Consider the following 23,007-nt stretch of genomic DNA (forward strand, 5'->3'; position numbering starts at 1 on the left):
TTGTACCTCACTGTTTACCTGTTTTCCCCTTTACCCATAATTAAAGGTTTGAGCATTCGCGGTCAGTTACCTTAATGCAGTGATGGGAACAGCTCAGTGTTCCTGCACTCAGCAGCTCAGTGGTTCCCAATATATGATGTACAACACTGCATTAAATAAAGAACAGATTCCCCCTCCAGTGCAGCCAACAAGCTGAGCAGAGCCCTGTGCACGTTGGTACTCTGATGCTGAGGTTTGTTCCCCACTTGTGACACAGCACCTTGTCTTGAGAGTAGTGGGCTCACTTCAGCACAACCATCAGCACCAGGGAGCATGTAGAAGAAAGGCAGAATTCAGTTTTACAAAACAGATGGATTTCTTCACATTGTGGTCAGAATCCAGTCTGTAAATCAGAAAGGTCATTCTGTTTCGACTTACTTTTCTTTGTCCTGTTCACTGACTCAAAGCTTCTTACTAAACATAGAAATGTTTCAAATACAGTGTAATTGTACAGTGCTAGCTAGACCTAGCAGGTCACTAGCTGGATTCAGTAAGACATGAAATACAAGAATACCAATCAAAAAGATATTTTGGTTTTTTGATTGGTTGGGGGTTTTTTTCAATATTTTTTTTTAACTTAAATAAGAGTGTCTAAAATTTTCAGAAGAGCCACAGTCCTCTTTTGTTGTAAAGTAATTGTGGTGGTGTGGCTTTTATTTTGGAGTTGGATTTTGTTAGGGGGGGTTTTTCTTTGTTTCTTTGATCGGTTTCTAAACAGGCTAATTTTTTATTAACTTTGCTTTTCTTTACAGCAAAAAATTAAGGGTAAACATCAATGTGCCAATGAAGACTGAACAGAAGCAGGAACAAGAAACTACACACAAAAATATAGAGGAAGATAGGAAACTACTGATTCAGGTGAGTTGTATTGCAGAATGCTGCCATGATCTAAGAATTACAGCTTTGTAATCCTTTAATGAAGCTTACAGTGGGGTTTTCTTAATTTTTATTAGAAGACAACATGCCATTGCAGTGCACTGTGTTAGAGTTAAAAATGTGTTTAAAACGCTCTTAAAGGTGATTGAAGTCTGTAATAGAAAGTGGAGGAGGGCATTTCTACAGATAGATTGTGTTCTTCACATTTCTTCTAATCTGATGTTGATAGTGTTTGGGTTTCATGGATGCACACCCTCACCAGACCTTGTTCTGGGTGAAAACTAATAATACCCAAGTAGTATGAAATCAACAGTGTTTTTATATCATTTCATTCGGAATCCACTCGAGAAGCAAAGAGGCAGGGGAAGGAAATACACACGTGCTACTAAGAGAGCATTACAGTAAAGTTAAATATATAAAGAAGGCTTTTTGTTACACAAAGTAGTTTCATGTTGCTCTTGGTACCAGCTGGTGCTATTGATAAGACCAACAGTAATTACAGGTCTTAAGTCTTGTGTCAAAGCCACTTCTAAATGCCTGTGTACTGTGTAGAACCTGAGTTCTTACAGTCTGCCTGAGTAGCTGACATTTGTGGGCAAACTTCTCCCTGTCTGGTACTCAGGTTTGTTGTGGTGGTGCTTCTGCACAAGCAGATGTGATCTGCTGGGGAAGTTAAATGTTAAATGGCATTATCCAGGACAAGTACTTTGCTCCTAAGCACACCTTTCCCACTTTGCCGTGCAGGCTGCTATTGTGAGAATCATGAAAATGAGGAAGGTTCTAAAACACCAGCAACTGCTTGGAGAAGTGCTAACACAGCTGTCCTCAAGGTTCAAGCCACGAGTTCCTGTAATTAAGGTATGGGAGAACCACATCTCTGTACCTGTGTTCCAGGAGGTGAGGAGTGTATATATATAGACAAAACACGTGTTTCTGAATTAAAAAGGAAAGCTAAGGAGATGGGATGGGTAAGGACAGATTTTTTTGAGTTTTAAGTAAGTAGGAAATGTTTTAACCAGAAATACTGCATTTCTCTTAGGGTAATATGCATGTTTCACATTGTTGGCAGAAGTAAAATAGTAGCTTGATTACATCTTTTCACATCAGTGCCAGCTTACCGTAGCCTTTGCTCCAGGCTTACTGTTTGTTCCTGCTCTCCTAGTTGTGGGAGTGCAGCCAGCCTTTGGGTTGGCTTGATGAAACAGCTTCCTGATCTCTTTCAGGATAAAAATGTTGGGATAGGAGGCACTGTATTTAATTGTTTACTAATAATTGTATTGATTATATTAATTACTAATTAATGGGTTTTAATTTCTTCACCAGATTGTTAAAGTGGGCTCACCAGTGGTTTTTACATGCACAGCCAAGGGGATGGGTGGGGCAAAGAAGAGGCAGTGGAGACCAGTTGCATAAACTGGCACCGGTACTGAGGTGCTTCCGGTCAGGCAGTGCCACAGGCAGCTCTTACTGCAGCTGCTGTGTCTGGTGCCCTCACAGTGAGCACTCTGGTGCTTTGGTTTAATTCTCTATTTGCTGTCTTACTGTGAAGTTGCTCAGCATACTGATGATAGGTTGATCTACCAGCCACTCCCCTGGAATAGCATCAAGTAGGTATAATTCAGTTAAATGGATTAGCAAAGTCCTCTACTTGGATGTGGTCAGAACCAGGAGAGCAAATTGCCATGGTTTGTGCCCTTTGCCTACTCCCATCCTCGGCCTGGCAGGGAACTCCCACAGGGGCCAAAATCCTTCAAAGTTTGTAGCAACCACAGAGAGGGCTTTTCTGCCAGTGTCCCACCACTGACCTCTGTTCCTCCCACAGAAATGCATCGACATTCTCATTGAGAAGGAGTACTTGGAACGTGTAGATGGTGAGAAGGACACCTACAGTTACTTGGCTTAACGTTTTTATTAGCAATTACTTGACTGTGTGACACTCGGCAAATAGGTATGTGATGGAAAGGATGAAAGCGACGGAACTTCATAGCAGCCACCCTGCTGCCATTTGGACCTCCCTTTTTAATAACTGAGACCAGGACTCCCATCAGCCAGTCTCAGATTTACATCAGAACTGCTCAGGATTGATACATTTCAAGTATGTAAATATGGACACCAATGCCATTTAACCTAACTTAAGAACAGAAAGGAATCAAACCCTTCTCCTTTAAGGGTTGCATGCTACTGCATTTAAATCAATACATTGGCTATATGATAAACAGCTGCCATCACAGGCAGTACTTATACATGTTGGCAGCACTTGGAGAGCGAGTCTGAATGGACCCATGTGTAATCTGCTATGAAAAACCATTTGTATAGTGTGTTTCATTTTTTAATGTGTGATAAATAATAAAAAAAAAATTAAAAGATTTCTGTACAAGTTGCATTTGGTTTTATTGTTTTAAGTTTCATGACTTATCTTTCTAAATGTAAATAAAAGGTATAATGGTTATGAAAGCTATTAGAAATTCGTTTTGCTTTTCCTCCCTGTTTTCTGGTGATTTAAGCACATTTTGTTCTCTGAAGAAATTGTCATCTATCATCATCTATGCATGTTATTTCTTTTTTAAGAGGAAAGGTCTGCACTTCGAAAATAAAAGGAAGTTGTGATGATTTCACAAGATCTGCAGACTTAGGATAGACATGGCAATCCTTAGTTATCTGAAATTGGAGCTGTTTTTAATATTGCTCAGTGTGCTATAAAATGCATCTCACTTGCTTAAATGCTGCCTGGGATCAATGAGGTTTAGGCTGCCCATTTCTTTGGCTAGAACAGAAAATTGAATGTGTTCCTAAAGATTAATTCCCATTAAATGCAGCCTGTGATGGGAATTAAAATACTTTTGAGTGTTACTACACATACACTGATTGACCAGGCTTCATTCCATTCTTCTCACAACATTTTGTGAAATGAATATTGGCTTTCCACATGCTACAAGCAAGATGCTGCCATCCTCACAAGTCTCATTTTGGTACTTTATATTTTCTAATCATGATGGTGAAAAGAACTTCTGCAGCCAAACCCTTTTTTCCCTTTAGAATTTGTGATTTGTTCAGTGTTTCTTCTCACAGGAAGATAAAGGAGCCAGGTTTGGTGTTGCTAATGTTTTTCTCTTGAGGGAAACTAATGGTTACAGCTGAACTCTGACCTAAAAAAAAATGTATGGGTTTAAAAAAAATTATGGAACAGTATTAGATGTGATCCAAAGTGATTTGGAAAAGCAGGGAGGAGCTTCATCTGCACCTGAGATTTTGCAGGCTTTCTATTCATGTTCTGAATTAATGTTAATTGTACTAAAGACTGCCAGGATGGGGACTAGAAGCATCTTGCTGTTCAGTTTTAAAATTGCTTTTGGAAATTTAGAAGAGTGGAGCTTGTGATGCTTTCAGGGATGGCTTTTTTTTTTTTTAGTAGTAGTAATAGTAGTAGTATATGCTGTGTTGTTTTTGTAAACAATTCTTGCAGAAAGTTCAGAGCTAGTAGATTTTTGTAGCAGGATTTAAGAGTGGTATGATGACAGAAAAACAAACAGGCCTGAATGTTGTTCTCAGTTGGAAGGCCAGAAATGACCTGCTCCAAGTTGCCTCTCAAAGCCAAGCCTTAACCCAGGGCTGGTTAAAGCAGTACTCTGTATACTGTCCGCATGAGACCCAAGAGCCATGTTCTACCCAAGCATAGAGAAAATAAGTTTTTAATGTTTGGACTTCTTTTTTTCTCTCATGAATTCTCAGTTCCTAGGCCAGCACAGAGCAGGAGATCCTGCTGTACATGAGAGTGTGGCAGTATGTGCTGAACATGACCCCTAGGTGCAAGAAGGTACACAGTCATCGTGGACAGGATTTCTTGAAATCAGTTCTGCAATGTGTCCCTGTGCCTGCCCTCCCACTCCAGCTGTTTTGACTAGAGCACTGTGTTCCATCCAGCAATAGGCTGCAGAGTTCACACTCCACGGGCAAATAAGAAATAAATGTGTGGCAGCCCTCTATGAGACCCAAATGGACTAAAAAGAGAAATGTATATGTAATTACTGTTGCATTCATTATTCAGTTGGTGCTTCAGAGATGCCACGGCTGAGGGCATCTTGTACCACAGCTTTGTCTTGAAAGTAGCATTTGTCACAGAACTCACAGCTGTTCTGGTTTTTGTTTGTGGGGGGGACGACCCTTTTTCCCTTGCATGAAATGCCTGTACTGCTAATGGAGAGACCTCTTGTCTGATGCAACTCGGCAAAAGTGGAGAAAGACTAAAAAAATGCAGTGCAACTCTTCCTGTGACAAAAGGTTAGATATAGGAGCTGAGGATGTAGGATGTTGGGATGTAAAGGTTAATTGTAGGAGTTTCTCAGCTGCAGCCATTACTCTACAGAGAACATGAATGCAGCTGCCATGCCAAGGGAGCACAAAAACTGCAAGACCAAGACTGACTGAGGTGCTGCAGCACCACCCTTAACCTGACTGATGTCTCCTACACTGTTTGAATCTTCACATGAATCTTAAATGTGACCTAAAGTAACAGTATCAAGAGGGGACAAGGGTGGAGCTGCCTTTGCTCAGAAGTTACAAGTTAAATTCACATTGCTTCCTCAACTGGCTGACACAAAATTCCAACTCAGTTCCAGTAAAAATGAAGAAGTTCAAGTATCCTTTATTCAAGGTTGAAAAATGTACCACACCACATTATTGCAAAAGTTCATAGGTACAAAACACTTTGCAGCTGGTGAGAAGGCAATAAAAAGTTGTTTGTTTTTTTTTAAAATTTGTTACTATAAATTACTGTTACAGTACTTTGCAAATACATAATTTCAAATTGCATCGTTTTCATTTTTCTAAAATTGCCCACAGTACTAGAAATTCCTGAAGATAAGGCAGCTGTTTGTTTAAAAGAAGAGGTAGCTGGTGTCAAGGGATTTCCATTTCTCTTTCAATGCCCACATACTTAAGGGCATCAGCTTGGCTATATCTGAAATTTAAAAAAAAAAAAAGGCAAATAAAAACCAGTATCACTGAACATTTCAGCTTCACTTTTCTGACATGACAGAAGGCACTACAGACTGGAATACTCAGATTTCCCATAGTTTCATCACCAGCTGGGGCCTTTCCTCCTCGTTTGAATTTGCAGGTGCAGAACAGTGCTGACCACTCAAGGAACTACTTTTAGAGGAGTTTGATTAAGAGGAAACAAAATTCCACACTTTTTTTCCACCTTGAATCTCACCAAGCTGAAGGTCATTTTAGCTAGTGGAAAGCAACTGCATTTCTGAAGGTTGACTTGCACTGTATTGGCACTGGACAGCTTAATTTTCTTCAAGTGGGATGATTTTAGAGGAAAGTATGAACACATTCTTAGCAAGCACTTCTCTCTAATAACACAATACTTCTCGCCCATTTCTGAGTGATGGGAGAGCCCATACTAGTACTAGGGAGCCCTACCAGTTAAAGTCTGCTGTGCAGGTCTGTCCCCATTTGTCACTAAACTTTGCTCTATACAGGTTTGCTCAATTCAGTCTTACTCTGATATCTGGCTTAAAAAAAACAATGCAGAGTGTGGATTCTGCTTCTCAGCTGCTGAGACCTGAGGTTGAAGGACCAGGCAGGTGGAGTAATTAACTATGAGCTGAACAGAGATACTGAAAGCTAATCCAGTCTATGACACAAAGAAATTACAAAATCCATCTACCCACCTGTAGTCAAAGAACAGTTCTTCACCAGTCTGAATGGCTCTTTTAGCAAATATTCCTATTCTGTGATCACCATTAACCATCATAACTGTTTAAAAGAAATTTAAGCTTATGTTAGTACAAATACTGATAAAGTGTGCATGCTAAATAAGTATCTCACAACATTTCATACATTGCTGAAAAGCAAGAAAATTTAAAACTTACCTTTTGCATAGCAGTTGGGATTTACTGAATGGTTTGCAAATCTAATTTTGTTGCCCTTGCGTGTTGCATCAACCACAAAATCTAGGGGGGTGGAAAAAACAACAAAACCCACAAATGATGGAGAGTCACCTACAAACAAGTTTTTGTGTTTAGTGCCTAGTGTGCTTGGATTTTAACAGCTGGAGAAGATAACTGCACGGCTTCCTACATGGAAGAAGTGGCCCATCATCCTACAACAGATGTACCATTCTGCAAGACAAAATATTCCTGCTGCTCCACACTGTGCTTTCCCTTTACCTCTTGCCACAGTGGCACTACCTTAGCTTCTCATTTTGAAGCTTCTATACCTTTATTCCACAAGGACAAGCTCCATAAATATGCTAAGCAAACATTGACATAAAGCAGAAGATTCTTCCTCCTTTCAACTCTTTTCTGGTATTTTATGCTTGACACTGCAGTCTGTATTTTTATCTGCTAGTGGCAGTAGCCACATAGCACGTATCTGTGTGTGGCTCTCCTTCCCCCCCAACACAATTACCATCATCACTTACTGGTTGATTTAAGTCATAGTAAAATTATTTCAGGCAATACTCGGCAAGCCTTTTAAATTATTTAGTCTACTTAATGCCTGCATCTAATTTTACTCCATGAAATTCAACTTCTACTCATCTTGTATAGTTACTTGTGTAATAGGCTCCATCACTACATCTAGCTGACTAGCATTTAGGGAATAAAAATAAAACACTAGCTATCAAAATTGATAGGGAAAGATGTGCAGAAAAAACTCTGTGTTACCTGCTGTCTGCAAAAGAACAGGGCTGAACAAAATGGTGAGCATACATATTTTATTTATGCTCCAAGGGTTGCAAACTAATGCATACGTACCATTATTCAAGTTAAACAGAAAGCTGCACATGTATTTGTCATACACTTTTCCTCTTCTGTCTGCCTCATCCTGAGAAATAATCTGAAAAAAATAGTACTTTTATAAAAGAGATGAACTCTTCCCTTTTGCAGTATTAACAGCTTAAGGTCAAAAACCCCAGACATTCTGAAAGACAGGTGAAGGGTATTTTATTCTCTGGGATTGAAAGTATTCCCAATCAAAGTACTGTTTTTAGCAAGCATTCTGCACTAACAAAACATCCACAGTTTGCTCTTAGCATAAATAAATCCTTTCAGAGCAGAAGAAAACCAAGAATTGCTTCTCATCTCAAAATCAAGGCTGCATACCTGATTCAGGGTTCTATTGCTACAGAATATAATTTTTTGAAAGCACCTACTGACTTTTAGTACTGTACAAAATGATTTGGCACAAAATTCCAAGCATGTCTGAACCAAAATTATATCTAAGATAAAAATGACATTCCAGCCTCTCATTCTCATAAGAACCTATTTCAGATTTTTTGTGACATTTCAACCATGTAGCTCCTGGGTTTTGAGTCTCTGACACCAGTGCCTGCGCACTTAGTCAATCACATCACTCTGTCTAAACATGATACCAGGTTACAGACAATCTGCTGGTCCTTGTCAACAGAAAACTTCACCAACAAAGCTCATACATAACGAGCATTCTCCATCCTTACCTCACCACAGTATTCAGAGATGAATTCATTCTTCTGTACAGGATCTTTGATAAAAATTCCCCAGCCCGCCACATCTGAAGGTGCCAATAGTAAGTGCTGTGGGGCAGAAAAAAACCAAAAAATTTAGACATGCCTGGCTTAGTTTAAGTTCAGGGGTTTTTTTCCATTTTGTTTTGTATCACTTTATGAAATGTATTTGTTGGGACTCCAGGAGAGTAGACAAACATAGATTCTTCTAGTTATCAAATGCACACTAAAATTACAGCTTGTGGATCAGAAGATGTATGTAAAAGAAAAACAACCTCAAGTATTTGAAAAGCATTAAAAATTTTAGTTTAACCTGGAAATAAGGGTGTTACATAAAAACACATTTACTAAAGACTTCAACCTAGAAAGGTCTGCAGACAAAAGCCTACTACTCACTCATTAGCTCAGTACTCGACTGAACTAGTTTGTGAGGTGATGTCCTAGAGGTGATGTTCCAGAGTAGAAATAAGCTTTGGTTGATTGATTGATTTACCAGAGCTGAATGAGCTTTCAAAGTATCTTCAGTATACCTGACACAAGTTTGTGCATTACAATCAACAACTGGATAGAGAAACAGCCATTCTGTGTCTGAGACAAACTTCCTTATGCTGATCTAGGGAAGGACTGCTGAGGTATCACTTTAAAACAGCAGCCTATTTGCAAATTACAAGTGAAGCCTGAATGGGGGAAAGGAGATAATCCACTGCAGTGCTACACAGAAAACACTAACTGGTACATGACAGAATGTAGACAGAGCTTAACAGCAGCATATAAGCAAGCTAACAAGTGACAGCTACCACCCTTGTCGTTTTGTTTGGTTTGGGGGTTTTGTTTTGTTTTCATGTTTGACAGCACAAAGGCAAAGAAATTCCATTCTCTGGCTTGAAAACACAAAACCACCTCAGAACCCAGGTAATAGGCATGTAGTTGTGTAACTATGGTCATACCTTTTTGGATCCTCTCTGAATGCTGCAGTTCTTGCAAGAAACATTTTTGCTGTCCCAGTGGTCAGCTGCTCCACACGTGAGACAGAGGTCAGGATCACACTCACGCACAGCCAGGTAACACGGACACTGCTTGGTGTTGCATTGTGCTTTACAACGACATCCAGGAAACCGGTTTTGGCCTACAAAGGAATAGATGGACAAGAGCAGGTATGAAAAAAGTACAAATTAAAATTAAGACCGTGCAGATTATAGCATATCAGAATATTAATATATTAATAATAACACAGCTACTGATATCTGTATAGAGTATTCAAAAGTACTGTAAATTCTTTCCTGATTTTAGTCTTCCTCAATTTTAAGTCTGAAGACTTTCTGACTTCATGCAATGGCTAATTATGAGGGCCAAATTAAACTGAACACGTGCTCACACTATTGGATACAATTTGCTGCTATTGCAACACTGTCTGCAGTACGGACTGACTGCAGTACCGAGCTAGAGGGTGGGACAGGGAAAGAAGTTTATAGATTACTTTTAAATGTTTTACTTACATTCTGAGCTGCACTGACAAAACTTCTCACAGAAGTTTTGAGCAATTACACATGGGCATGAGCTATCACAAGGCTGACGTGGGTGATCACATGGCTGATAGTTGTAAACATGATTCGATGACCCATCTGAATAAAAATAGCAACATTTTGTAAAGCTGTAAGTTGCAAACAAACAATACACAATTTCCCTCACTCTCCAAGGTAGAAATTCCCTTTTAGTCATTTAACTAAGAAAGTCCCAACCATGAATAAAATACCCAAACCTACAAATGAGTGGGGTTAAAAACCTGAGACACCTAACCAGAACTGTAACATTAGTGAGATGTTCTACACCATTAGCTGCTGCTTTCTAGGGCACTTTATTCTGCCCATTACTCAGCTGCTTTGAGTATTTCAAGCCGAAAGCTCCTTACTGTGGAAAACTGAAAAACGAAACTACAATGGTATAATTTCCTGTGAGAATATGTTCTATAACAGGACTGATATTATTCGGCAAAATAAATTTGATCAAATACTCAAAAGTAATTTTTAATATGGAACAACAATCAGCTTTCAAGCAGGTTAACACTGGCAACATAATACCTGGTTATTATACCACTGTGCTTTCCCAAGTCAATTTTCCAGTACAGACAATGCTGAAGTCTTCTAGACGAGAAAGGAAATACCAGGGACGAGTCTAGAGCTTTACCTACAGAGCAGCTAGGAAAATTTGGTGGTATATAAATTATATTTGCTGTTAATACTACTGAGCTGGTGTTGGGTTTGCATGAATTTGTAAAAGTGCTCAAGTTAGCAATCAGCAACAAAAAAGGAGACAAACTGATCAATTATTTATGTTGCTAGAAGTCCCACCTATTCTCAACAGATTTTCAGAGAACTATTTCTAAAATAAGCTGGGGTTTTTTTTTACAAAAACCCACAAAAGCAGTTTTTATCGCAGCTCCAATTGCTAATACCATTTTTACCTGTACTTCGATGAGGCCATACTGAAAAGATTGTAAACTCAGCCTCCTTCCCTTTTAATTGAATTATACAGAACTCTTCCAGTTATGTAAACCAAAGTACCTTTTGTCCTACAATATCTGTAGTGAGAGCTTACATTTTTTTTCTTATTATTCCTCTATAATCTCTAGCTCCCCACGCAATGTATATAATGGCCTGACATTAAAAATAGAAAAAAAAAAGCCACAAACACAAACCCCCCAAAAGACAAAACCAAAAAAGCAATAGTAGAATCTTAAAAGTTCAGGACATAAATTGAATGGAAAGATGCTAACCCTTTTTCAGCTGTATCTTTCTGCAATGAGCAGCCCACAACCTGCAAAAACACAAAACAAACAAGAAGGTTGACAGGAACTCCTCCTGCAGTGGGCTGGAAAAGGGAGTTGCATCTTGGACCCACACTTAATTTAAGATGGGAAAGCTTCTGGTAACATGAACATCTGCCAACTGCACACAAGTCAGAGGTGACTGCAGCAGAAACACCCTGTCCCAGTCTCTTGGGGTTGACAGGACCAAAGCTCTGCAGGCTGCTTCCCCCCTCCCCACACCATTCCTCTAGTCCCAGAATTGTACAGATGAGCAGTCCCCACCCAGCCCAGGCTAGAGAAATGCTTAAATTCAGATGGCCTTGAAGGAAAACCTGCCAAGAGCAGGCTGCTGGAGCTGCTTCTAGCAGGCAGAAGCAGCAGCAGAAGGAAGGACTCGGAATTGCAGATCTGGAGGGTCATATCTAAATAGGGGAGTGAAAGTCTGACAGCTGTTTGATTCACAGGACTAGGCCCCAGCACAGCACTGGTTGTTGTCTACAGATCACAGCCAAGTCCTATCCTTCACCTGATGAGCTCCAAGTATGCGGACAACAGATGATGATGTCTGTCTGGCACAGCCAGAGTGATGTGGCCTCAATATTTTATTTCTGGCCGGACAGACTTTTCCCCAGTTGTTCTGACTGGTGGTACTGCACTAAGCTTTTCCCCTTCTGCTCCAAACTCTATACACCTTTCTCTTATGTCCTTACAGTTTTCCTTCAGTGTCCCCTTTCTCAGTCAGCTTAGCTAAGCACACCTTTGCCAGAAGTGGTGCTTTTCTTGTGCAATGGGTTTTATTGTTTGGATTTGTTGTTTTGTTGGGTTAGGGTTGGGGGTTTTCTTTAAAAATAACATACTTTTGGTTATCATAACATGACTCACTACACTTTAACATTCTTGCAAGTTACAATTACCCCTTTATTTTATATCCATTTCAGATTGCAAGCTCTTTGGTAGGGAATGTCAACTATTCCATAAACAGCATGTCAGACACAATCAAGCATAAACACCTGTCTGGACCTTAGGTACCTAAAAGGAAAACCAGACTTTTGATTTCAATAGCCTTAAAATTAAAGGAGAAATCAATTGGTTTACTTTTTTCTTCACTTCTAGGCATTTTAGTTAGCACTTGTATTTCAGTGAACACACATAATAAAAAAATTAGATTAAGGATTTTCAAAGTTTATACATCTTGGAGTTTCTTAGTATGACATATAGCAACATCAAGACAATATGGGAGAAGCCTCATTCCCTGGCCAAATGATACACTGCCAGCTGCATCAAGCTACCTCACTTTCTCTGCAGATTTACTGAGCAGCCCAGGACACTCATGAACAAAGGTACTCAAAAATCCCCAGCACAGAACACCTAGAAAGCTATTCTGCCTTTCAGTGAATGCAACACTCAAAAGTTTGCACTCTGAAAGAAATATCTCCTGCTGTAACTACTTAAATAGGACTTTTTTAGCTGTTCCTTCTTTCATAAAAGCATATCAGTTTCTACTTCAACCAAATGGTGTGCTGCACCCCCCCACAGCTTCAGATAAATAAGATCCTCTACAAAATAGCCCTCTCAAAGCTTTACTGTTAGATTTAACTCGACAACAAACTTTCTTACAGGTATTTGAAAGAGCCCATACATGTTAGAAACACACAGAGGCAGACTTGCCCGGGTAACTGAGGTTGAGGGGAAGGAAAAAAACCCCAGGACTATCAGCATTACAGAGCACTGTAATAAATAGATGATATTCCTATTAAGAGTGATTCACCCTAGAAAAAAAGGCTACCAACATATATTACAAGACATTGAATCTTTGTAAGAAGATAGCTGCCATATAATTGAAAGAAGGAGTGCAATTTTAACTTAAATTACTCTAATGCACATCAAACTACTTTCTCTTTTGTCTGTCTGGTATCTGAAAAACGTAACATACCGTATTTTTGAAAAAGTCTTTCAGAGAAACTTGTCTGTCACCCCAAGATAATAAGGACCTACTAGCACACCAAGCTGTTCTAGATGGGTGGCTAGACTTCTTAAAATACCATTTCATTAGCAATTAGTAGGGTTTTTTCTTTTCCTAGGGTAAAATCCTAATATTTTTCCTATTATTTATCCTAATATTTTAAATGTAAAATGCCACCATCAACAAAGCACTGATGCTAACAACTCAAACCAGAAAGAAAACTACAGATGGCAGTCACGATGGGAAAGGCACCCGCTGAGCCACTCTTGCACAGGAGACTGGGGTCATGGGAGGAGGAGAGCCCAGAGAGAAAGGAGCTGGAGACACACAGTGTCAGCATGAATTGTGGGGAATGACAGGAGACAACATGAAGGTGCCAACACTGACCAGCTCGACAGGAGCTTTGCTTAGCACAAGCAAATAGTACATTCATTGGCTTGTAACTTTCCAGAACTGCCAGGAAGCATTGCAAGTTCCCCTGGTTAGTGCACAGAGCTAGAGCCTGGTACCATACTAAATGTGGAGTAACTTTTCTATCTGCCCTATAATCTGCCATCTCAAACAGAAACAAAAGGCAAGATCTGGTCCCATGCACCAGGAAGCAAAGGCAAGGAAAAGGCAAAGCTGAGAAAGCCCTCACAACTTGAAGCTTCATTTAAAAAAAGCAAACTGGAAACTCAAGTGGCAGGTTCCCAAGTAAGCCGGTGGATTTGCACATCTGGTTGCTGACATCTGCAGGATAGCCATCTTAGAAAACAAGTGTTTCCAGAAGCATCATGACAGAAGCTGTCAAAAATACTGTTCTTCTCTCCCAACAACCTACTAGACTTTGCCAGTGGTTTTAGGAGGCAGCAGTATCAGCTAATCAGGCAGTAAAAATGCATTCTTTGGAAGAAGCTACACTAGCATTTCTTGCTCTGCACAGGGATACTCTGCTATCAGAAAGAGCACTGAAAATTCAAAATACATGCCAATTATGTCAAATATGTAGTTGAGTCTTTACAGTGTTTGATTTTCTGGCATCACTCAGACTTCAGTCTCCTAAATCATCTTATCCACAGTCTCCCCGCCACTCCAAGATTCAGCCTTCCAACCAGGTGGCACATAAGAATCTGTGCCAATGCCTCAGCTGCACCTTCTACCTGATAACAGTGAGACTTTAAATCCATACAAAAAGGCATCCTGAACTCTTGGCAGAACTACATCAGCTATTCAAACACATGCAGTGAACAGCAGTCCAGCAGAAAGCAGGGACAGGAGGAAGAAAATGAGAAAGTGGGGAAAAAAAGAAAATACTTTCAAATAAAATTTACTAAGTGGCATCTGAATATGGGATGAGAGAGAAGAGGAAAACCAAAATAATCAAAAAACAGCTGAACATGGCCTTACAATCAGTAACAAATCTTTACCAAAATAGAGGAAGCAGTGTTGATTAGTTAAAGCAAATACAATTCAGCTCCCAGCAATGGAAGAAAAACATACACATAGAAGAATGAACAGTACTGAAGTACTCTCCCTCCAGCACACATACATGCTTTTTGGAATTGTCTTGGTTCAGATTTTTTTATTGGCTTCTATGCAAAGTACTTACTCCTCAGGAAGGCAGAGTTTTCCTAAACTGCCAAGTTAATTTCTGATACATAGGAGAGGCTCTGACACTTCCTGTTTCTCCAAAAAGCAACTACATTAGAAGCCACCTTCTCTCATTAATCAGCCTTATTATTGTCATCTAACAAAAATGACACAGGCAAGTAGGAGAGAATATATTTCACTATCCAAGAGGGGTGTAGTCTTGCCAGCTAGTTGCTCAGCATGCCTATACGGGCACCGTGACGACATGGGAAATAGGCAAGTCTTGTAAGAAAATCTGCTATCAATCAGTTACAAGAGGCCACTAAAGGCAGCCTTCTGCTGCTGCTGTTCTCTTTGGTCAATACTGCTTTTGCTCAAAGGCTATCTGCCACGTGCACACGTGGAAAACCTGCAGATCAGTAGGACCCTTTCAATGGAAAAGTGCAAAAGTAAAAGAAGGGTCTTCCCAGCTCTAGGACTGGATTTACTCTAAGAGTGAGTAAACTCAACTAAAAGAAAGGTGAAAAACAGAGAAAGACTTCCAGATGTTTGTCCCAATTGCTGGTTGTGTGACATCTTTAGAGTGCTCATATTACAGCAGTATGTAGGTAGGCAAAACTATTTTCCTTTTTTTGAAAGATGACTGCACATAGGAGAACAGAGACAGCTTGATTGCCACATCTTCTGGGAAATAAAAAAATGTATTTCCTTCCTTCAAGGAGAGTTAGAAGAATTAAATGGCATTTCAAAACTAAATTGCTACCATAAAAGTTTTTATATTGCCAACTAATAAAACCAAAAAAACATCAAGAAACCCCATGCAATGGTGTGTGCGTTTATTTACTTGGGAAAAAAAAAATAAACTAAAAAAAGTCTCAAAACTGCTCCAAAACAATGTCATCCTGGTAACCATAAAATCCATTTCAGCTTCAAAATACATTTGAGCCTTTTAGTTGCTCTTTTTAAATAGAGGTAGTGGCACCATTTTTATAGCAACTTGTATGAATCTGACAGCAAGCTAATTCCCAGCTGCATATTCAAAGCTTGCACCATGGCTAATAACCTAAATTTAAACCGCCAAGCCCACCAAATGCCCAAACACTTGAAAACTGTGCCAAGAGCATTAAAATCAATAGCTTTTGCTGAGAGCAGAATCTCTTCCAGATGCTCACTGAATCTTTTCCTAGCTCACATCGCCAGCCTCTATGCTACAAAGCAGAAACATTCTATTCCACGTCAACAGTATCTCTGAGCCAGTATCAGGAATTTCACTAAGCCTGGAAATAATAAATATGCTTACACAAGCTAAGACAGAAGCAAGAAAAATTGATGGGAGAAGAACTGGAATAACAAACTTCAGGGAATATAGGGACCGTTAAAGGGAGACATAGGAAACTATATGGAAAAAAGTGTACTTATTGCTTGCTGAAAGAAATGCTCTTGCTTATTTTCAGTCAGCTTTTTATCTCCTGTGTTCTTATCCCTGGCAATAAAAAAAGAAAATCCGTGCAGAGTTGCGTATTCTGAACCTCAGTATTCTCAAAGAAAAATGCATTTTACTGACAAGACAGTAGCCACCAAGTTTAAAATTTCAACAGAAATGGTTTCAGATGGTCTTCGTGGCCCAAGCAAAATGCTTGATTTTGTTCTTCATTGAAGCTTCATTCCAGATAATAGCTTGTTAGCCTGGTTCTTGCTAGTTGCTAATGAAACTAGGATGCTACAAAAGAATAGTGTCTCCTAAAGAAAAAAAAGGCAATCCTACTAGTTTGCTACAATATTTTTCTTACTAACCATCTGAATCTTAATGAAATACACTTTACCATAAAAAATACGAGTTTTAATTTACAAAATTAAATGTATAACCATTACTGAATCCCATTGTAATGCTTCTAAATTTTAATGTTTGTTGCTGCAAACAAAATTATACCACGCTATACTGAATGTTGCAACAAGCTGTGTAGGATATTTCTAATCTGAGTTTTGACTACTTGCAGCAATACACCTACAAGAATCTGCTAACAAGACTCTGGTTGTTAAAGAGCTTAAAAAGAAGGGAGAGAGAAAGAGAAGTGGAAGGTTGTATTTGCCAAGGTGGTAAGACTTTCGTCTGAAACCAAAACACCATTTTGTTTTACTGCTGCAAATTTTGGTTTTGGAAGCAAAAGAAATGTTGCACGACTTTTCCTCCAAAATACTTTCTGTTCTGATCCCCTGTGCTTCCAATTTATTGTTATGCTAAGGTTATTTAGTAACAGATTTACCTGTGTTTCCTTTTCTTCTTTCTGGGAGGAGTATCAACATCTTCAGCAGGGACTGGTGCAATAATACTAGATTCCTTTACTCTAAACTCATACACCTAACAAGAGATACCATAATACATCCACGATAAATCTCTCACTAGTAGAAAGTTGCTCATTTTCTAAGTTAGTATGATTTCCTTCAACCAACAACTTACAGATTATATCCAGTCATAGTCTTTTTTCAATACATTTAAAGCTGATTATTTTTGTCATTTAATAACTGATAGGCTAATTTAAACCTCCTCTAAATTTTATTTAAAAACATTTTTAAAACTAACTTTTATGTATTTGTGGTATGAATTCAGGATCATAGCATTCTTGGGAAAACCAAGAAAATTAATTAATTTTCTCTTCTAGTAATCAATACTGGTATTTCTATACTTCAGTTTTAAAAGTAAAAAGCTATCACCCCTAGCAAGTAGCTTCCTTTCTTACCTGTCTGCACGTTTTGGTCCCAATCAGTCTGGCAATTGCACAGAAGTTGTCATAGTAGGTGCCAATAAGAACTCTAAACATTGAGGCTTCTGCACCACTCCATTCCACATTCTCCGGAGGCTCAATATTTGGCTTCATCTTTATCGGTGTTTGACACCTAGAATTTGCTTCTGTAATAAATAATTGAGAGTAAGATAATTTCAAAAATTTTACACAGCCCTTAAAAATGTCAAATTATTAATTGCAGTTAAAATATCCCAGGTTTTTCTTGTTATTGTTTCCTAAGCACCAAAAAAACCCAATGCTTTTCACATATCTCCTGCAGAAGCTAACAGTAGCTATTCAATTACATGATCTATATGAAAATTGAGACAATTTGGGCATTTCCTTCCAGGATTTTGATTCATTAAACTCATATTATTACTCTGTCTTTTCATTCAGTCCCATACATTCCAAATACATGTTTTCTAGGATTGTGGGGCTCAACTTGTTTTGGTGGGATTTGCTGTTGTTGTTGTTAGTTTTTTTTGTTTGGTTTGGTTCTGTTTGGTTTGGTTCTGTTTTATCTTCTCAAGCACTGCAGCTCACTGAATAAAGAAGCATTGACCAGCCTCACCAGAGGAACTCGATGTTTCATCTTTCTTTTCTTCTTCTTCTTTATCATTGTTTTCTCCTCCAGTTTCCGTTCCAGCTTCTCGGTCACTATCCGTGTCTTTTGATTCCAAGACATTTATTGTTGGTGTGCTGGGTCTGCTGGTGTTGTTTGGGAGTCTCCCCCTCCGGCGGCCACCCGGGCGCTTTGGTGGTGTCTTTATACGCTCAGCGGTCAAGGCAGCTGCAAACTCCTTTGCACCTTCCTAAACACAAAACATCACCGTTTTTGGTAAAATAATTAAAAAGTGTTTTCACCTGTGATCAGGGCTTGGGGAAGGGCACATTCTACTTGTATACTGCATAACTCTGCATTATTCTACAAAATAATCATGTACACAGAAATTCCAGTTAAATGTACTCTAACCATGAACATAAAATACCTTTGATGCTACCATGAAAAAAAAACTACATTTACAAAGTACTCATGTCAGTATTCCAGTTCTCCTTTTATTTTGGCTGCCAAGTGAAAAATAATTCAGTAGTAAATTTCTATTTTCCCAGATGACAGAAAAAATGAGAATTTCCTACAGAGAATACCTGTCAAAACACAGGAACTCTTCTGGCACATGGCACTTCAACAATATGTGTTCTGCATTTTTTAAAATGCAAGTACTGGTAATTTGTTGTCTAGTGGAAAGGGGTATGACAATGTGTAGCAAGTTTTTAGATTGGAAAATTGCATAGTTTTTCATACTAAAAAATTTAGGGGAATTATGAGAGAGATTTGAAATTATATTACATCTCACCTTATTAATTTCCATTCTTTTGCTTCTTTAGACTTTAAGTCCTGGATGGAATCTGCCTTTGGCAAACTAAAAAACCTTTATAATTTTTAGTTGTGATATAATTTACAAGAGAGCTTACTCTGCAGTTCCTTGACTAGACTGGACACAACAGCAGCAACCCCATCATTAAGAGGTAATAATATTTCTTCCCTACAATATCTCGGGCTACATCTAACAGATCTAAAATATATTCCTATTTAAGATGATTGGAATTTAAATCTTTTCTTTCACACCCACTGAAGAAAACCTACTTGACTGCAAGTGGCCCACAAGTATATGCACTATCCTAAATCCAGTGTGTCCTTATATTAAGTGTATCCTGCTATACTGCAGCTAGCACTAGCACTCAGTGAATTGTAACTTATAAAATTATCTTACCAAATGTTGATAACAGTGCGGTCCACAAGGCTTATTATCTAATGCTGTTTCTGTATTCTTTCGTTTATAAGTATTAGGAGTTGCATGGAATGCTGTTGAATCAAAACATCACATTTTTAAGTTTTCATATAAAAATATATTAAATATCTAACCTTAAACAGTATCCAAAACACAAAGTTTACCAAGACTTTACTAAAACCAGAATAAAAATATTAAGAAATGGAAAAAAGTCCCACAAAATAAACTCCATGTAGTGACATCTGACTTACCACTTAAATACACAGAGACGCACATAGGTTAAGTTTCACATATCATGGAATGGTTTGGAAGGGACTTTAAAGATCATCTAGATCCAAACCTATTGCCATAGACAGGGACACCTTCCACTAGTGGACCAGGTTGCTCCAAACCCCATCCAACCTGGCCTTGAATACTTCCAGGGATGGGGCACCCACAGCTTTTCTGGGCAATCTGTTCCAGTGTCTCACCATCCTCACAGTCAAGAATGTCTTCCTTACACCAAATGTAAATCTATTCTCTTTCAGTTTAAAGCCATTACACCCATTTACATCAGCAATCATCACATTTATTTCATGTATGAAGGAAGATTTGCTATATCTCCCTTCCTAACAAAAGAACAGACTTTAATTTATTGTCATGTTAAACAAGAATTATTCAGGGCTTCTCCTATTAATGTATGATCATTCCTTCAATCTGTTAGATTCAGTTGTTCAATTCCTATCTTGTCAAAAAATCCAAGCCCGTACACACTTTGGAAAGGTAATGGATCCAACTTTACATTTTCATCAAAGAGAAGGAGACACATAAGCATTTTTCCTCTATTAGTTTATCAGCACTCCAACTAAGCTGATAGGATGTAAGAGTTCAGTTCCTGTTCCTGTATCCCAGGAACTGAACTCTTTCCCAGGGTAAAAATAAGTTAGCATTGCACAGTCACTATGGATCAGAACAACCACAGTTAAGTCTGCAACTTGCAGAGAAGTTCTGCTCCTGTATCTGATGGGCTCTGCATAGCTCTATATAAGCTGTGGAGCAGTAACTCGGAAAAAAGCAGAACTGGGTATGTTACACATGCAACAAGAGCATCTTTACAACAGGATAGCAGAATCTCCTACCCATTTCTCTTTGCCAGAGCCTGTTGTCCTACCATGCAATCCCTGCCAGCAGGATGTTTTCAGAGAGAGTGACTTACATGATTTTGCCGGAAGTCTTGGGAACTTCTCCGTAACACTTACTTAACTGAAGCCTGGAAAACCTGCCACTAGACTCTCACCAAAACTCATATACTCATGCTCCCAAATTATATTAGAAGCTTTTTGAAATACTATCCTTAGTTTTCTGCAATATTCTTTTAAAAAAAAAAATTCACCTGGGTGCAAGAAAAAATTATTCTGGTTTTCTTTGTACATATATATATACAAATAGATGCATATCAATAAATACTTTGTCCCTCTGAATGTGTTAACAGTGGCATACAGAACTGCAAGGAACAAAAATGGGGAATGCACTGAAGTTCAAAAGGAAAAAAAAAGAGTACTCAGTGCTAGCTGTCTGTTTGTTAATGCTCCATGAAAACACTCATCTGAAAATGTGGCTTTTCCAGGCTCTGTAAAAGCACTTATGCTACAGTTTTACCACAGCTGCAGTTAGGCAACTGTAACTTAGAGTGAAGTTTTTAAACATTCAGTTAATTATAAGTGCTAATGTTCAAACTGAAAGGTGAAATCCCTCCCCTCTTACCCATATTAATCTAAAAGGGCAGTTCCATACCAACACGACAGACATCCTTCTCCCTCATTAACCACCACCACAGGCTTTCCTACTCATCTTATTTCTAGATCATGCACAGGGCTTCTCTCTATATATCCGCTATGCTTTCAAGACTGAGCTTTTTAAATGCAGCTCCTTCCCTTTTAAAGAATGTGGGCAGAGCCCAAATATGTCTTCACAAAGTTTATAAAAGTAAATTTCATTTCAGTGGTCTGGTTTGCAGCGTAGCTCTGCAAGCATCACTGAGGAGGGTGACCAGTGGTGGTGAGCACTTAAGAAAGCTTCTCTGATGAAACCACTCTGTCTTGGAACGATCCTTTCATGCTCCCCTCCCATAAAGGAGGGCAGACTGAAAATCAAATCATAAATTCTATAGTGTTGTGCCTGTATTAATGACAATAGCACATGGGAACCCCAGGGAAGCAATGTATTCTTACAAGGCTTTCTTAAAATGGTATAAACAATATAAAAGTATCACTAATTAAATATTGCATCCCTTTATTAAAAAAAAAAAATCATGTTTTATAAATCTGGAAACACAAAAAAGCTTTAATTTTCTACATATAGGCATGTAGCTCTGTGAAAATTATTCACAAGCAAGTATAGGAATTTAATTTATGCATATTGTTGCTATTAGCACTTTCTTCCCCCAGGTTTCAGTTAAAAGCTTTTATGTAGTATGTCAGTTCTCATATGTTTCAAGTAACCTTGAAGTGTTCATACATTCTCTAGGTAAAATACGCTAAATAACAAAGAAACCTAGCAATTTAATGCCAAGTTATTCCACCTTTTTCCAGCTTTTAAGGAACAGTGAAATGATGGGAGTCCCCCACCCAAAACAGAGGGGAACCCCCCCATTTTGTAACACTGCATCTTCAAATTTGCACAGTATACCATTTCATTCAGGGTTTTTTTCCACGTAACTGTTTTACTTTCTCTTCATAGCACAAGAAAAATAATCTTACATCAATACAAAAGAATAATAAAACATTTGCAAGCCATGATCCATATCAGAGTGCTGCAGTGTGCAGAAATCAAAACTATTCTTTTTACGTGTTACTTGCAGATGCAAACGCTTCTCTCCCAAGTTCATTGTGCGCGGTCATAGAATGAAAATTTTTTCAAAACATTGTTTTCCTTTGGACAATGAAGACCTGCTTAGTTTGCAATGTAGTGAAATAAATCAACCTTTGATATTTTTAAACCAGAGAGACTTCAAAAGTAGGCTCTGATACTTCATAGTAGAATTATATCTTGTATTCAATTACTTAAAAAATACCCAACATAGAATGGTAAAGACAACTATAGTCAAAATCTACCACCACTGTTGCGAGGGATTTTTTTGGGGAGGAGGCTTGTTACAAAGAAAGGACCCAGGACAAGTATAAAACTATTTGTATAGCTGTATTATTAATTTTTCAAATATCGGTAATAATGTTTATTAAAAAAATCACAAAAGACTTTTTAGGGTTTCCTAAATACCTAGAGTCCATATTTCTTTAATAATTTCCTCAAGAAAATAATTCTAAAACTGCTTCACTGAGCATATTTTTTGTCTTTGAGATTTATTATCTGTCTCATCCCAAGGGGCTCAACTCTCATATTTTTCATAATGTGAAAGTACACAGGCAACAGTTTAGCCTGAAATGTACATTTGCTTCACAGTCAAGCTATTTGGGAAATTCCCCCTACCTGATACTTTTCCTTCTTCTAAATTCTTTGTTAGTCCAGACATTTAGGCATAATTCCTTGCTGTCAGCAAATGAAGTCGGTACACAAGTTTTTTCAGTAATGTCATCACCTGCACATAAAGGGATTGCCAGGTCGTCAAGGGGACTTGACATGTTAAAAATCTAATGATAACTTTTCCTATATTTAACTCAAATGTTCTAGAACAAAGATTGGAAACTCCA

General features: G+C 38.5%; 2 protein-coding genes across 9 annotated transcripts in view; one reads left to right on the forward strand and one right to left on the reverse strand.

Moving 5' to 3' along the window:
- Nucleotides 1–3,292, forward strand: part of CUL1 (cullin 1) — a 52,959-nt gene extending 49,667 nt beyond the window's left edge. Inside the window, exons 20-22 of the mRNA XM_064668849.1 lie at nt 792–897; nt 1,660–1,773; nt 2,738–3,292. Coding sequence (XP_064524919.1) covers nt 792–897; nt 1,660–1,773; nt 2,738–2,818 — 301 coding nt within the window. The 3' untranslated portion in view covers nt 2,819–3,292. The remainder of the gene's footprint in view (nt 1–791; nt 898–1,659; nt 1,774–2,737) is intronic.
- Nucleotides 3,293–5,525: 2,233 nt separating this feature from the next.
- EZH2 (enhancer of zeste 2 polycomb repressive complex 2 subunit) overlaps nt 5,526–23,007 on the reverse strand; it is a 51,476-nt gene continuing 33,994 nt past the window's right edge. For all 8 annotated transcript variants that reach the window (XM_064668905.1, XM_064668886.1, XM_064668870.1 and 5 more), the window contains exons 9-20: nt 19,304–19,395; nt 18,103–18,343; nt 17,487–17,656; nt 17,013–17,107; nt 11,181–11,221; nt 9,904–10,029; nt 9,355–9,533; nt 8,381–8,476; nt 7,680–7,761; nt 6,795–6,875; nt 6,594–6,678; nt 5,526–5,872 (exon numbers count right to left, since the gene is read on the reverse strand). In XM_064668905.1, coding sequence (XP_064524975.1) covers nt 5,812–5,872; nt 6,594–6,678; nt 6,795–6,875; nt 7,680–7,761; nt 8,381–8,476; nt 9,355–9,533; nt 9,904–10,029; nt 11,181–11,221; nt 17,013–17,107; nt 17,487–17,656; nt 18,103–18,343; nt 19,304–19,395 — 1,349 coding nt within the window. In that variant the 3' untranslated portion in view covers nt 5,526–5,811. The remainder of the gene's footprint in view (nt 5,873–6,593; nt 6,679–6,794; nt 6,876–7,679; nt 7,762–8,380; nt 8,477–9,354; nt 9,534–9,903; nt 10,030–11,180; nt 11,222–17,012; nt 17,108–17,486; nt 17,657–18,102; nt 18,344–19,303; nt 19,396–23,007) is intronic.

Source organism: Pseudopipra pipra, chromosome 1, assembly GCF_036250125.1.
Source record: "Pseudopipra pipra isolate bDixPip1 chromosome 1, bDixPip1.hap1, whole genome shotgun sequence".
In the NCBI taxonomy this organism is placed as follows: Eukaryota; Metazoa; Chordata; class Aves; order Passeriformes; family Pipridae; genus Pseudopipra; species Pseudopipra pipra.